General features: G+C 35.0%; 1 protein-coding gene across 2 annotated transcripts in view; it reads right to left on the reverse strand.

Moving 5' to 3' along the window:
- GRIA3 (glutamate ionotropic receptor AMPA type subunit 3) overlaps positions 1-16,273 on the reverse strand; it is a gene marked incomplete at its 3' end in the record, with an annotated part of 379,180 nt that overhangs the window by 78,238 nt on the left and 284,669 nt on the right. For both annotated transcript variants that reach the window (XM_080718396.1, XM_080718397.1), the window contains exon 11: positions 12,399-12,775. In XM_080718396.1, coding sequence (XP_080574522.1) covers positions 12,399-12,775 — 377 coding nt within the window. The remainder of the gene's footprint in view (positions 1-12,398; positions 12,776-16,273) is intronic.

The following is a 16,273-nucleotide window of genomic DNA, read 5'->3' on the forward strand; positions in this document are numbered from 1 at the left end:
GAGGGTGTAGCTCGGAGATCAAATGCCCCTGGGTTGCATCCCCAGACCCGAAAAAAAAAGTTAATTTTAATATTCCCCAAAATATTCTGTGAATTAGAAAGAACTGAGACTCTCAGAAACACATTCTATGAAGCCAACATCACATTAATACCAAAAGCAAATAAAGACAGCCCAAGAGAACTATATAGACTTATATGGTTGATAAAATTAGATGCAAAACTTCTAAACTAAATACTAGCAATATGCATTGAACACCACATCAAGAAAATCATAAAACATGATGAAGTAGGGTTCATCCAAGGGATGCAAGTCTGGTTTAACATATAAAAAACAATATATGTAATTTATCACATAAACAGAATGAAAGACAAAAATTACATGATCCTTTAAATAGACCCTAAAAAGCATCAGTGAAATAAACACTCATTTATGCTAAGTGTACTGCTGAGAATCAGAAGAGAGGAACATAACTCAACATCATAGAGGTGATATAAAAAAGCCTACAGCCAATATTATATTAAATGGGGGGAAACTTCAAGAATTCTGCCTAAAAACAGAAACAAAACAAGGATGTCCACTTTCACCACTTCTTTTCAATATAGTACTTGAGACTCTAGCCAGAGCAATAAGGAAAGAGAAGAAAATCAAAGGAATACAAATAGGAAAAGAACTGAAACTATCCCTCTTTGCAGATAACATGATGCTTTACTTAGAATACCTAACAAACTCAACCAAAAAGCTTTTAGAGCCAGGCGTGGTGGCGCACGCTTGTAATCCCCGCACTTGGGAGGCAGAGACAGGAGGATCGCGCTGGTTTGGAGCCAGCCTCGCTGGCTTAAGAGACCCTGTTTCCAAATAAAAATATAAAATAGTTCTGGGAATGTAGCCCAGAGGTAGAAGGGCTTCCAGGAACCCCAGTACCACCAAAAAAAAAAAAAAGCTTTTAGATCTGATCAATAAATGGAACAAAGTGTTGGGATACAGAATCAATCTTAAAAAAATCGGAATCGTTCCTGTATGTCAAACATAAATCGACTGAAAAAGAAACCCAGAAAACTCTTTCATTCAGGATGTCCCATAAAAAACAAAATACTCAGGAATAAACCTAACCAAGGAGGTAAAATACATTTACAAAGAAAATTATGAAATATTAAAAAATAAAATTCAAGAAGACCTTAGGAAATGGAAAGATCATCCATTGTCTTGTATAGGCAGAATAAATATAATCAAAATGGCCATTCTTCCAAAAGTGATTTACAGATTCAACACAATGCTCATTAAATTACCAAGGTCATTTCTCACAAAGAAAGATCAGTGCTTAAATTAATTTGAAACAACAAAATACCCAGAATAGCTAAAATAGTTCTTAGCATCAAGAACCATGCAGGAGGCATCACTACATCTGACTTCAAACTATACTACAATCATAATAATAAAAACAGCTTGGTATTGTCACAAAATAAACACATAGATCAATGGAACAGAATAGAAGACTCAGAAACAAATCTGTATACTTATATCCAATTAATTTTTTACAAAGGGGCCAAAAACATACACTGGAGATAAAATACCCTCTTCAAATGGTGTTGGCTAAAGTGGTCAACCAAATGCAGAAAAATTGAAATAAATCCCACTTTCTCGCCCTGCACAAGAGTCAATTCAAGATGGATCAAAGACTTGGAAATTAGACTAGAGACCGTGAGGCTCCTTGAAGAGGACATAGGTCCAGCACTGCAACACACAGGCACAGATAAGCACTTTCTCAACAAGACCCCAAAGGCACAACAAATTAAAAGGCTAATCAATACATGGGATTGCATGAAACTGAAGAGCTTCTGTCCAGCAAAGGAAACTGTCAAGAACCTAAACAAAGAGCCAACAGAATGGGAGAAGTTTTTTGCCAACTACTCCTGATAGAGGACTAATATCTAGAATATACAGAGATCTCAAGAAATTCAACACTAAGAAAACAAGTAACCCATTCAAAAGAATGGGCAAGTGAATTAAGTAGACACTTCATGAAAGAAGAAATTCAAATGGCCAACAAATGCTTGAAAAATGTGCAACATCATTAGTAGTTAGAGAGATGCAAATCAAAACTATCCTGAGATTTCATCTAACTCCAATTAGGAGGCAACCATTAAAAACACAAACAACAACAAATGCTAATGAGTGTTGAGAAATGGGAACTCTAGTACATTGTTGGTGGGATTGCAAATTAGCGAAACCACTTTGGAAAACAGTATAAATGATTCTCAGAAGAATGGAAACCAACCTCCTGTATGATCCAGGAATACAACTTCCGAGTATCTATCCCAAAGAATGGAAAACAAACTACAAAACTAATGCATGCATATCTATGTTTATTCATAGCTGCACAATTCACAATTGCTAAACTCTGGAGCCAGCCAAGATGCCCATCAACAGATGAATGGATTACAAAACTATGGGATATGTACATAATGGAATTTTACTCAGCCATAAAGAAGAACAAAATTAAGTCATTTGTGGGGGAAATAGATGGAACTAGAGAACATTATGCTGAGTGAGATTAGTCAGTCACAAAAAGTAAAATATTGGATGCTCTCCCTAATATACAGAAGTTGGGAGAAAAATGTTCAAAGGAGGAACCCTAGAGGAAGAAGAGAAACCATAGATGAACAAATAAGGCAACTAAGTGAAGGGATTGGGAGAGGAGAAGAGGCAAATTCCCTAATGTACATGATATACATTCACAAATATCTCAAAGGCAATCAGTAAGCCAAACTTGAAAGGGAGGGAGGAGGAAATCGGGTGGGAATTGGGAAAGGGATAAAAGTGTGATGTGTGCATGTACACCTCTATCATCTTGTACTCCATTAAGATGTATGATTACAATGCACCAATAAAAAATGTAACACATTACTATTACTTTGACAGTACTCATTTTTATCCAATTAATAGGAAATAAAACAGAAGATGGAAGATGGAAATTTTAATAAGAGTAACATTTTGTCTTCAATTTTACTGTGCATTGGAATTATCTGGGGGTGTTTGTTAAAATTCTGATTCAAAATATTTGAGTGCCCAAGAAACATCACAAGTGATTTTTGAAGCATCACAAGTGATTCTTCTGCAAGTGGTCTGCAGACCAAACTGAAAAATAAACATGGTTCTCCATAGCACCTTGGGAGCTCTAGTCAAAATAAAACAAAACAGACAAAAAATCCTTTCCTACAATCCATCCAAGATCAATTAAATCAGAATTCTGGGAGATGGGCCTGAATAGCAGCATATTATATAACCTTTAAAGTGTATACAGGGTTGCCATTTATAGCCCTACATTTTAAGTGCTATGGGAGGGGGGGAGAAAGGAGAGACTGAGAATTTAGGGGACCAGCATGAGGGCAATGAATGTGCAGTGATGGGTAATCTTGGTAATGGCTTGTACTTAGAACACTTCATCTCCTCTGTGATGTTGCTGAAAGTTGACTTGGTCTGCAGAAATAAGAATTTGCTCCCTAGGTTTTATAAAACATTGCCACATCATCCCTAAGATAGTTGTGCTGTGTGACAGAGCTTTAGCCTGGTTAGACTATGTTCTCTCATGCCCAGAAAAACTCACAGAAACAGAACCTACTCTTTCATAAAGTCAAGAATAGGCGTAGGAGTTTGGCACATCTCCAGACTCTGGGAGAAGAGGGCAGTTCTGGGCTGAAAGATGACAAATCATGCTTTTCTCTGTCTGTACTTGCACTTTGAAACAAATTCAAATTCCTGTGTCCCCAGATAACCTTTTTTAGCCTCTGGAAAATTTGTTTTAGATGGTACACTCTCATCAAATAATTTTGACAGGTGTTTTGATAAATACTGTTCTTAGTTTCTTAACTATAACAAACCTAATTGACTTTTTAAATTTGCAATTCATATTGGTCCCTGGATGCCTAAAACAACCATTATTTATTTATTTCCTCAACTTAGTCATTTTAGTCTCTCAGATGTGAAAATATGCTTTGCAGCAGATGTTTTCTAACTAATAGTTATACTCTCTTAAGATTTAATCTGTGAATATTTCTCTTTTAATCAGAAGAGGTAAAAACATCTGAATGAGTAGCAAAAAATATGCCATGTTTTTCAATACTAAAGGTATACACAATATTTCAATTAAAAATTTAGACCTTGCATACTTTTTCTCCATTGCTGCCATATACACTTAATTTATTCTGGACTAATATGACTCTGGAAATAATTTTACTCTATGTAAGATTAATGCTTCAAGATAGCACACATGGTAATAGTGTAGTAAAAATGATAACAATAGTTAACAGTCATTGAGACTTTCTAATTGGTTTACTACACATACCAACTTTTAAAATCCTCTATCCCTATGGTCAAGGATTATTTTAAAGATGAGAACACATAGGCATTTTATAGAAAAATATGCTGAGGAACAAAGGGAAGAAATAAAAAGTAAACACCTATAACATCTATAGTTATATACTAGGAAGAAAATAACCAGATTTTTTGTAGTACAAAATTAAGAATGGTGTGTAAATTATAGTAGGTAAAATTTTCCTTCAAACATTGAAAAATATAGTTTCAGGAACACAAAATAAATTTAGATATTGTTTGTTATCTATTGTTTATCTGAAGTGGAACTGAAAATGCTATTCTTATGTTGAATGATATTGTTTTTCTGAAACCAAGAAGAGAACTGACTTTGGAGTGATTCCAGAATCACTGTTTGGTATGGAAAGAGGTATATTCTGCTGCTGTGCAATACTAATAGTAGTTTATGCATTGTCTATTTAAAATGTAGAGAAAAATACAGTAATTTATGGAAATTACATTTTGCCATTTTACTGAGGCTAATGGACTATGGCTGTGTCTGCCTGATTTAAAATCAAGCTTGCACATTATAATATGGTTATTTTGGCCACCTTAATACTGATTCAGATCATCATGTGGAAGATCTTAATGACTCAGCTGGGACTGAGTGTTGACATACTGAAAATAAACCAAAATGCAAAATGGTCTTTTGTCTATATGGTTATTGACTTTGGCAATTGTGTGGTTAATCTCTTGATATATGGTCAGCCCTCCTTATCCTTAGGTTCCAAATCCACAGACTCAACCAGACGAATATCAAAAATATGTTTTAAAATTGCATCTGTACTGAACAGGTACATACTTTTTCTTGTCATTTACCCCCAAGCCATATAGCACAACAACTATTTATGTAGCATTTATATAGTATTAGGTATTATAAGTCATTTAGTAATATTTTTTGTGGTATTGGGGGTGGAACACAGGGGCTTTCTACCTCTGGGCTTCACCCCATCCCTATTTTATAATTTATTTGGAAAAAGGATCTCACTAAGCTGCTGAGAGCCTCACTAAGTAGCTGAGACTGGCTTTGAACCTGTGACATCCTCCTGTCTCAGCCTCCCAAGCACTGGGATTACAAGCGTGCACCACCACACTGGGATCTCATCTAGTAATGATTTAAAGCACATGGAAGGATGTACATAGGTTATATGCAAGTATACTACTTTGTATGAGACTTGAGCATCCATGGATTTTGGTATCAGTAGTGGGTCCAAAATCAATACCCTTGAACCAAGGATGATTGTTTCTATGGGCATGGAGAATTTGGCTGAGTACCCATTTAGAAATGGTATAATAGTTTTTTTTTTTTTAAATGAACATCGACAAAGAGCTTCTGTGAAATTAGTGTGAAATGCACAAGTCTGCATTCAACATTATGGTCTCAAGACAGCAGTAACTTTGACACAAAAAATTGGTGAAATTTATACCATATTTTCCCCTTGTTTGGTATGAGTGGTTAAATCTTTTAACCGAGAAAAGGCACAGTGTAACCCACAAAGAAGCTTCACAAGAATATTTGCATTTTTCTTTACTCATTAGTGAAATTATAGCCACTTAAACCCACATTTCACATGGAGGCTATATAAAAAGTGACTGAAGGGTCAACCCCATCACATTTTAAAAATTATCTATTAAAACAAGACAGGACTTTATAGTTGAGATAAAAAGATCTGTCATTTTTTAGTACCTTTCTTCCATTAATGCAGCTACAAAGTGCTTAACTTTCATTGCAAATAGTTTTGTTGCTTAAGATGGATTTCAAGGTTAGCATAATGAAATGGTTATAAAATGCTGCACATTTATTGTTTATAAAAATGCCTTGTAAGGAGTGTATCATACCTTGAAAAATGTAAAATGAGCCATGACTTAATGAAAGTAAATTATAAACAAAAGAAAAACAATACATAAACACTGCAAAATATGTATATCAAATAATGTAGTGTTCTGTTACTGTATTCATAATAAACTGAAATGTCTGAGTTAATAATAAAATACATTTTATGGTATATGACATGATAGCAAACACTAACCTTCATCCTGTAAGTAAATTTTGTAACTGCACTTACTCACTTTACAAGATGAAGAGCTGGTACAAAAGACTACTTTTTCTTTGGACAAACTCTTTATCATTCCTTCCTTCTATCTTTTTTCAAAGTATGTATCATATTTACACTCCATTTAATGCTGTGTCTGTGACAGACTTTTTAAAAATACACAGAATCAATCTTTGGTTCTTATAGTGTTCTCTGATAGGAATAAGTAATCATGTCCCAAAGACTGAGAAATACAGCTTTCAGCCAGAAAAGTTGTGAAATATTTGGAATAAAAATCTGCTTCCACATCATTAATTTATTGCCATATCACTATTGCTTTGAAGTAAATTCATAGTAGGATATAGACAGTAGTACATCAGCAGAATAAAGACTATAACTTAAAATGGAGCAAAAATATTGTCTTTGATCCCATTCATTTTGTACCTTTTGTACCCTTCACATTTTTATTATTCTGAATATACTTTCCATTTTAAAGGAGGATCCACATGTGGAGGATTTATGTCTACTCTGGATAGATTCATTGCCTACTTATTCAAAGTATTTGATATCTTTAAAACATAATAGGAGAATAATAACATCTGGAATAATCTGTATACAGTGATCAGGTTCAAGTTAGTCTGTTCTTTCTATATTCTCTATAATTATCCTCCCTCCTCCTGCCAACTCTCATTCATATCTTCGACTTGGCTCATCCTCAGATGTTCCTGCAGCTTTAGAGAAAGTCAGCAGGGGAAACATTTGTCTAGACTTGAATTGCTTACATTTTTTTAAAATCAAAGTTTAACAAAGAGAAACAACTTACATTTAAGTAAGAGTTGGAACCTCCTTTCAAAATTTGTAATATATTGTGGGGTAATACAATCAAAATATTTGCAAGAAGTGTAATTCTTAACAAAGGCAGTATATGGAATCAAGTGGGTTATTTCTCACCAGAGGCCTACAGTTCGGTACTGACTTTTATTTCAGCCATATTCCTAAAGAGTTTTAGGAGTTCAAGTGCAAATGCAATATTAATTCTTAGTATTTGTGGAACTAGAATGATTAGATGAAGCCAATTTAATAGCGATTTCTAACATTTATTGAGCTTTTATATTCCAGGTATGGTGCTTTACATTTTGCAGATAAGAAACTGAGGCTTAGCAAGGTTTAATAATTTGCTCAAAGTTACACAACTGCTAAGCGGATTGTGAATCTAGTAAAGCTAACTTCAATGCCCATATGTTTAACTACTACATTCCCTCTATCTGGCTGCACTCACTGCTGTCTCCCCAACTTCCACTCAGGGAAGAGTGTTAACAGTCAACCTGTTAACGCTTTTTCCTAACTGCCCTCAGCACATGAGTTCTCATATAGATATAACCTCAGCTTATTACATTGATTACCCTCTCTAACATTGACTCAGCCTCTAGTTTCATGTAGAACAAAGTAATTCACTCTGAACAATTAGAGTAATTCAAATATAAAACCCAATATTGATACAGACTCTTGAAGCTTCTAGGTAACTGTCAGTAACTTTATTTGATGGGAATGGAATGGTGTCTGATTGCTGATTTTGCAATCTTCAACTTTTGCGTGAACACATGCTCAATAGCATTTTGAATGCTAACTGCCTATTTTAATAATGACCTGAGCAAATGTAGAGTTTTTACGGGGTTTTGGAGCCTGGAAAATAGCTCTTGTGCCTGAGAATGAGGAAAGAAATGGAAGAAACAGCGCATCTTTCAGCTAGTTATGTGAGGCAGTGTGTGGTAATGTAAATAATTGTACTGCCAGCTTTTAAACCCTCCATGACTTTCCATCATATCATTGCTCTGGGTACTATTCCTTTGTTCATAATATGAGGAAAGCATCACGAAACAGAAAGAACAAGGATGTGGGAGTTGTAGACCTAGGTGTGAATTATGGCTTTGCCATTAGTTGTGTGACTGGGCAAATTATTTAATGTGTCACTTTCTTCAACTAAAAAATGAATGCAATGCTCACCCTGTGGCAGCATTTTGAGGATTAAAATCTATATTATAATGTAGGTAAAGTGCCCATACACTGTGGGAGCTCAGCAATGGTTGTTGTTGCCATACCTCTACTAAATGGCAGCAGTTGGATGAGTTTCTGACATCTCATCCACCTCTAATACTTACTAATTCTACTGTAAAATGTGGTCTTTTATAATTTCATGAATTGCTTCAATTTTGAGAAAACTCAAAGTGTACAATGCATGTGCACATTTGGGCTTTCTGAAGAGTTTGCACTTCAAATGTGGCCATTAAAGAGAAATAAAGTATAATGCTGATGTTTGCAGTCAAGGCAACCACAAATCTCAGAATGTTAACTATGTCATTATTAGAAATTTCTAAATCTGTTAATAAATAAAGACATTACAGTGGGCTTTGATGATATACCACTGGGTACAAATATATACTCAATAGAGTTCTCAAGACAAGGAGAAACATGTTTCTTACTGGTATATAGTAAATACTCTAGGAAGTATAACACTTTATTAAAATACTTGAGGATATAATTTCTTTTGAAGGACACAGAAGACAGTGTCAGAGGGGGATCACTCATATGGTAGAAAATAGAGCTCAAAAAGGTAATAATTTATCACTCAAAAGCACAATAAGGCTAACACTTGGTACTCTGTTATTCTGTAATCTGTGCGCCCTATTGCTGCACTGAGCTGTGACCAGCATTAAAAAAATCAAACAAGATAGAAAATATCGCAGTACATTGTATACTAGAAGGGTAATGTTTGCTGAAACTTTAGCTATATACATTTGTGTGTACTGAAGTGTGATAGAAAGTTTCTTACTGTGGGTCATGGCCAAAAATTTTGAAAGTGATTGCCATGTATGACAGTTTCTAGAGTAGCATAATGAATCTTGAAAATGTACCTTGAAAAAAAGTACTTGATATATTTCAGTGCCACAGAAGAACCACTGTGTAAATTTTGCTACAAAACAAAATCCAAAAATTTGTTCAACTTGTTACTTTCAGGTCATCATCATTAAGTTATTACTTAAAGCAGTATGCCTAAATAATTCTAAAAACAAATGCATTTTAAGAGATCTGTTTGAATATGAAAAGTAGTACGCAGCATTCCAATGGAGATATAACAAATTTAGTTTTGAAAATTCGCTTACAGAAACCAATAAGATCTCCATCCTTATTGACTATTTTGAATTTGGTCAACACAAATTACCAGGCATGTTAGAAATCTTTCAATTACAGAATCATTCAAAAACTATAGTCTTTTGAAGCAAATATTTCAAAAATAAAAAAGCAAACTAGCAAACCAAATGAACTCTCAGATGATAGCACAAAATGACACATACCTGAGCATAAAAAGAACAGGAAGTAAAATAATTTAGATAATATTACCAAGAAGACTGAGAATGGCTGAAAAAGCTAGTCTAAAAAGCTGCTTGAGGTGGTTACCAGTGAATTATACTGTTAATCTTTATTTTAATATTTCTCTGAGAGGATAATCTCAAAAAGAAGTTTGGTATAAAAACAGTGGAGACCTTCCAATTCTTTATATTCTAAATGAGAATCTCTTTATATTTGTATAATTGAGTCTGGTCAAAATTTGTACTAATGTTAAATTTAACCAAACTTTGTAGTTTTTTGCTCCATAAAAGTTATTTTTGATTATAAAGATGCTATATTCACTTATAATATTTTTGAGGTACTGTAGATGAAACCCATGGGCATTCCACTTCTGAGCTACACACCCCAGCCCTATTTTTTATTCTTTCTTTTGAAACAGGATCTCAATGAGTTTCAAAGGCTCTCACTAAATAGCTGAGGCTGTCCACAAACTGTGATCCTCCTGTTTCAGCCTCACAAATGCTGGGATTACAAGTGTGCGCCACCATGCCTCACTACTTATAATATTATTAATTGTGAATTCATCACCGTTTTTGCTTAGGTGAGTTACACATAAAGCTGTCAAGGTCTTAGCACATTCATGTTTAGTATTTTCAGTAGCTTTGCTGAGAAAAATTTATTCCATGAAATTCATCAATATAAGTATACAATGCATGATTTTAGTAGATTTAGAATTCTACAAGTGAGACGTGTGAGGCATTTGCCCCACATGAAAAATTTAATGGGATCTCAAAGTATCAATCATCAAAAGAAATAGCATGTTAATAGAACATTTGTAAAATTGAAATGAATGCAAAAAGTCCATGATGAATAAAATTTCAAAATTCCTAATAACACCTGCATCTGATCTCTGCGTTTGCTCTACTCAGTTTCACTTGCCTCAGCATAATCAGAACTTTTTAAAAAATCCTTTTTTTACTCCTTTCAAACCCTGGCAACCATTAATGTACCGTTTGTCTCTGTGGATTTGTCTATTCTGGACAAATGGAATAATATAATGTGGGATATTCAATAAATGAAGTTCAGTAAATAGAATTGTCTAATATGTGACCTTTTGTGTCTGACTTATTTTGTGTAGCAAAATATTTTCAAGGTTCATCTTTGTTGAAACATGTTTCAGTTGTCTATTCTTTTAATTGTTAAATAGTATTCTATTATATGGGCATGGTATAGTTTGTTTACCCTTGCACTAGTTGAGGAACATTTGGGTTGTTTCTATTTTTTGGCTATTACAAATGAAGCTGCTATAAATATTTATGTATAATCCTTTGAGTGGAATTTCTATTATAAGTGTATGTCTATCTTTATAAGCAAACTATTTTCCAATGTGGCCATATAATTTTGCAATCCCACTACTAATGGGTGAGGATTACTATTGTTCATAACCTTGTTACCACTTGTTATTATCTTTTTGATTGTAGCCATTATAGAAGATGTGTTTAGGTATGTTATCATAGTTTTAGTTTGAATTTTCCTAATAACTCATTATGTTCACATGATTATTAGTTATTTATGTATTTATGGGGAATGTATTCTCAAGTCATTTATTTATTTTTAAAATTGAGTTGTGTTATTTTTATTCAGTTACAATATATTGTTATATGTTCTAGACATAATTTTTTATCAGATATTTGACTTGCTAATATTGTTTTAGTATTTACATATTGGCTTAATTTTTTATTTGATTAACGGTGTATTTTGAAACATAAGTTTTTGGAATTTGATGAAATTCAGTTAATCAAAGTTTTTATTTATTTATTTATTTATTTATTTATTTATTTATTTATTTTGCGGGTCTGAAGATGGAACCCAGGGGCGTTTGACCTCCAAGCTACACCCCCTGCCCTATTTTTTATTCTTTATTTTGAAACCGGGTCTCACTGAGTTGCAGAGGGCCTCACTAAGTAGCTGAGGCTGTCCGCGAACTGCGATCCTCCAGGTCTCAGCCTCCTGAATGCTGGGATTACAAACGTGTGCCACCATGCCCAGTTTAATCAAAGTTTTAATGGACCATGAATATTTGCTTTCTATATGAGAACTCTGTCCAATATGTGATCACACCAATTTTCTCCTATGTTTTATTTTGAGAAATTTTATAGTTTTAGTCAGGAAACTTGGGTCACATACTACAGTGGATATTTCTAGGCAGTTTGAGTGCAAAATGAAAAATAGTAGACACTGGAAGAAGATAGAGGGGTTTAAATAAGAGCCCATTTTTTACATTTTGTCTAGATTCAATTACTTGACAAATGAGAAAATGTTTTAAATTAATTAGTGAGGAAACAACATCTTATCTGATCAAGAAAAATATAAATATTACCTGACAATGTTGCCTTTATCCAGAGTTCAAATGTCTGCTATAACATGTGAGTATAAATATAAAATACCATTGAAATGCACAAAATACATTTAAAATAACATCAAAATAACAGTCACTTCATGGATGGAAGCAAACACAATGGATTGGTGATAATTTGTCACTGGATGGAATGTTAAATGGAAGAAATTTGGAGTTGAAATGGATGAATACCGGATGTACATATATGAAGTATGGCCATAAAAATGCAAGGATATCACACAGAAACAAACCTTGGTGAAATATCACATCCTTGCTGCATAAAGGCACCCAAAGAAAACCAAAGACTGTTAAATATTCCAAATTCATTTGGAGGGTCAGGAGGGCTTTGTGGGTCACGGGGTTCTTCATTGTTGTCTTCCAAGTGCCATTCATAAGGGCTGAATCTGCTGACTAGGAAAAGAACTACGCTGACTCCAATGTAAGCAAAGACAATACACATCCAGATTTCATAAGCCAATGGATCCAGAAATGAGAATACGCCTGGTTTTGATTTCTGAGGCTTCTTTATCATGATGGAGATGCCGAGGCTCATAAATGGCTTTGAAAAATCTATGACTTCTTCACGAACCAATGTGATAGTGAGTGGAGCGACAGCTATATCAGCTCTCTGAAAAAGAAATGCATATATAACTTTCAGAGACAACATTTTACCCATTTGTCACCTAATACTTCTTTGATGGAATAATAAACTCTTAAATCACCACAACCAATCGATTTTTCAATGCTCAGGTTAGAAAAGTGGTAGCATTCAATGGCTTCTAAAGTGTTTTAATTTGATAGGGAATTAGGAAAAGGGCACTTGTTTTCTGTCCTTTGAAACATATTGGCTTAGGGCAACTAAATCCATTTTTTTCCTGAACTTTTTTGCGGCCTTGTGACCCAAATTGTACTCCCTTGTGACATATACCTTTTTTTATATGTTTCTTTCCTATTTTAATTTTTATGTTTAATTTTTATGTTCTTAAGCATGCATAATAGCTAATACCTCATATTTGCTCCCCCTACCATGTATTGCAACACAGGGCCATAGTATTCACTACAGTTTCTGTGTGTTTGCTATCATATATTATTTTAAATTATATTTGAGAGTATGTCTGTTAAAATATAGACCATTTGAAGGCAGAAACTCAATCTTCTATTTTTGTATCTATCATTTCAAGAGATACTAAACGAAAAAAATCTGTAGTTGCACAATTGTTTATTATTAAATATGTAAAAACATGTAAGAATTCTATGTGGAGGACTTCCGGGAAGATGGTGACGGAGAAAAGCAGGGCTTACGAGCCCTGCTAACAACCAATCTCTATTACCACAAAATCAGTGCCTTTCATAGCCAGAAAACACCATCAGCAGAGAAACAAAAAATGTAATTAAAAGGGACAGAGAAAAAGAGGTCTGGATAAACGAGACAACAGAAAGAAACCAGACCGCAGTCCTGTGGCCGGAACTATGGCACGGAGCAGCATGGGCGCCATCTTCCCTTGCAGCACCAGGCCCCAGAGAGGAGGGGGACTCAGAACGGAGCTCAGAACCAGAGAGGAGATACACCAGCCTCACAGCTGAGGACACAGCAGCAGTGCCTTACTGCCGGGGGCAGCAGCAAGTTCACCAGACGGCTCCAGACCAATGCACTCAACAGCCCACCAGGCTCCAGAGAGGAGCGGCGGACAGCAAACTGAGGTAAGCCGCTGCGGAACAGCTGGGTGGAATTCAGCAGATTTTTCGGCGCAGGGAGCATCTAAAGCTCCCAGTGGCTGGGCTCAGCACACCCTGCAGGGACTCAGAACAGAGCTCAAAACCAGAGAAGAAATATGCCAGCCTCACGGCCGAGGGTGTGGCAGCGGCACCATATTGCCACCAGCGGCAGCAGCAGCGGCAAATTCACCGATTCCTCTACAGCTCCATCAGTGCACTCAACAACAGTGAGTCAAATTGCTGCCCCTAGAGGAGAAATCCCAGTACTTCACTCCCAGGGACTTGACCCAGTGGAGGAGTGGCAGTGGCAGAGATACCACACCATAGGAGAATGCCCAACCTGGGCACCCCCCATGGTCTAAAGCAGCCTCGATTGACTCCCTATATATTCTATTATTAGAATATATATTAATTTATATAGTTAGCTGTATTTTCTAATGATGGATATCAGCATAGTATTCACATGTCAGATTAGTAAAAATAAACATCAATACATAGTTAACTCAGGCAAATATAAGCCACAATTTTATATTAATGCCATGAAAATATGTACTGAGGATTTCTGTGCTTATTTTGTTTTTGTTATCCATAGCTGTTCATTTACAACAGAGGTAGGTTTTAGTATAGATTCAAGCTTTAAAATTCATATGTGGGAAAAGGAAGTGTGACTTTCTTTTGTGACTAAGGAAGGCTTAGGGATGGTATATCATATATGAAGTTAAAACATCTATTTTGATCAAATTTTTCTGTATTAATTACAATTGTGTCTCAATATCTATACTTGAGTAGAGAGGAGGGGAAATAATCTTAGGTAGTGTATATTTTCAAGAAAATGAAGTTTTACTGCTTTAGTTTATATATGATAACTCAAACCAATTGAGAAATACTTCTTCATTTTAGGGGAAATGCAGGTAATAAACTGCTAGCTAATGTGTGAGTGCTTACTCTGTGTGAGGCACTGTGCTAAGCAATATATATATATATATATATATATATATATATATATATATATATAATGACATGGGTAAAAAATTATTAGAATATATATTAATAGAGCCAGGCATGGTGGCACATGCTTGTAATTCCAGCATTCTGGAGGCTGAGACTGGAGGGTTGCGGTTCGCAGAAAGCCTCAGCTACTACTTTAGTAAGGCTCTTTGCAACTCAGTGAGACCCTGTTTCAAAATAAAAAATAAAAGAATTTGGCTGGGGGTGTATCTTGGAGGTAGAATGCTCTTGGGTATCACTACCAGCACTTCAAAAAAGAATATATATTAATATATACTAAGATGTATTTTATTTTTTGTGCTTTTATTGATGAATTATAGTCTCATATCATAATGTAAATCACATTGACAATGACAAACATGCAAATCCTCTTGGTGGCCCCCTTCCCCATTTCCCTCCCTTTCAATACAGAGTACACAGATCAACATAGGTATATATTCACATGAATATGCATAGTCTACGGTAGTATTTCTATTAATGAACCTAAGTCTTCACCTTTATCCTTATATCTCCTTCTTGGCCTATCTGAGACTTCTCCTCATTATCTGGAATCTCCTTTGTATTCCAATTACTCCCTATCCTTCACTTATTTGAGAAAACATATGACTCTTTACTCTCTGTGACTGGCTAACCTCACTTAACATAATGTTCTTCAGGTCCTTCCATTTTCTTGCAAGCTATGTAATTTTATTTTTTATTGCTGAGTAGAATCTCTTTGTATGTATTTTCCACAGTTTTGTAATCCATTCTTCTGTTGATGGATACCTAGATTGGTTCCATAGTTTGGCTATTGTGAATTGTGCTGCCATGAACATGGGTATGCACATATTACTGTAGTTGTCTGGTTTCAACCCCTTTTGGAAAGATACCAGTAGTGATAGGACTGGATCATATGGTGGTGATCCATTCTCAGTTTTCTAGGGACTCTCCACATGGATCTCCATAATGGTTGGTCTAGTTTGCAATCCCACCAACAACGTAGAAGAGTGCCTATTTCCCCACAGCATCACCAGCATTTATTGTTATTCCACTTCTTGATAAGTGCAATTCTGATTGGGATTAGATGGAATCTCTGTAATTTAGATTTGCATCTTCCCGATTACTAATGATGTTGAACATTTTTTTCATGTATCTATTGGTCATTTGTATCTCTTCTTTTGTGAAGTGTCAACTCAGTTCAGTTGCCCATTTCTTGATTGGTTGTTTTCCTAGTGTAAAGTTTTTTAAGTTCTTTGTATATTCTAGATACTAGACCTCTGCCAGAGGGATAGCTGGTAAAGACCTTCTCCCATTATGTAGGCTTTCTCTTTAGACTCTTGATGATTTCCTTTGATGAGCAGAGACTTTTTACTTTTATGCCACCCCACTTATTGATTCTTGTTTTAATTTCCTGCGCTTTGGA

This window comes from Muscardinus avellanarius, assembly GCF_963383645.1.
Source record: "Muscardinus avellanarius genome assembly, chromosome: X".
Taxonomy (NCBI): domain Eukaryota; kingdom Metazoa; phylum Chordata; class Mammalia; order Rodentia; family Gliridae; genus Muscardinus; species Muscardinus avellanarius.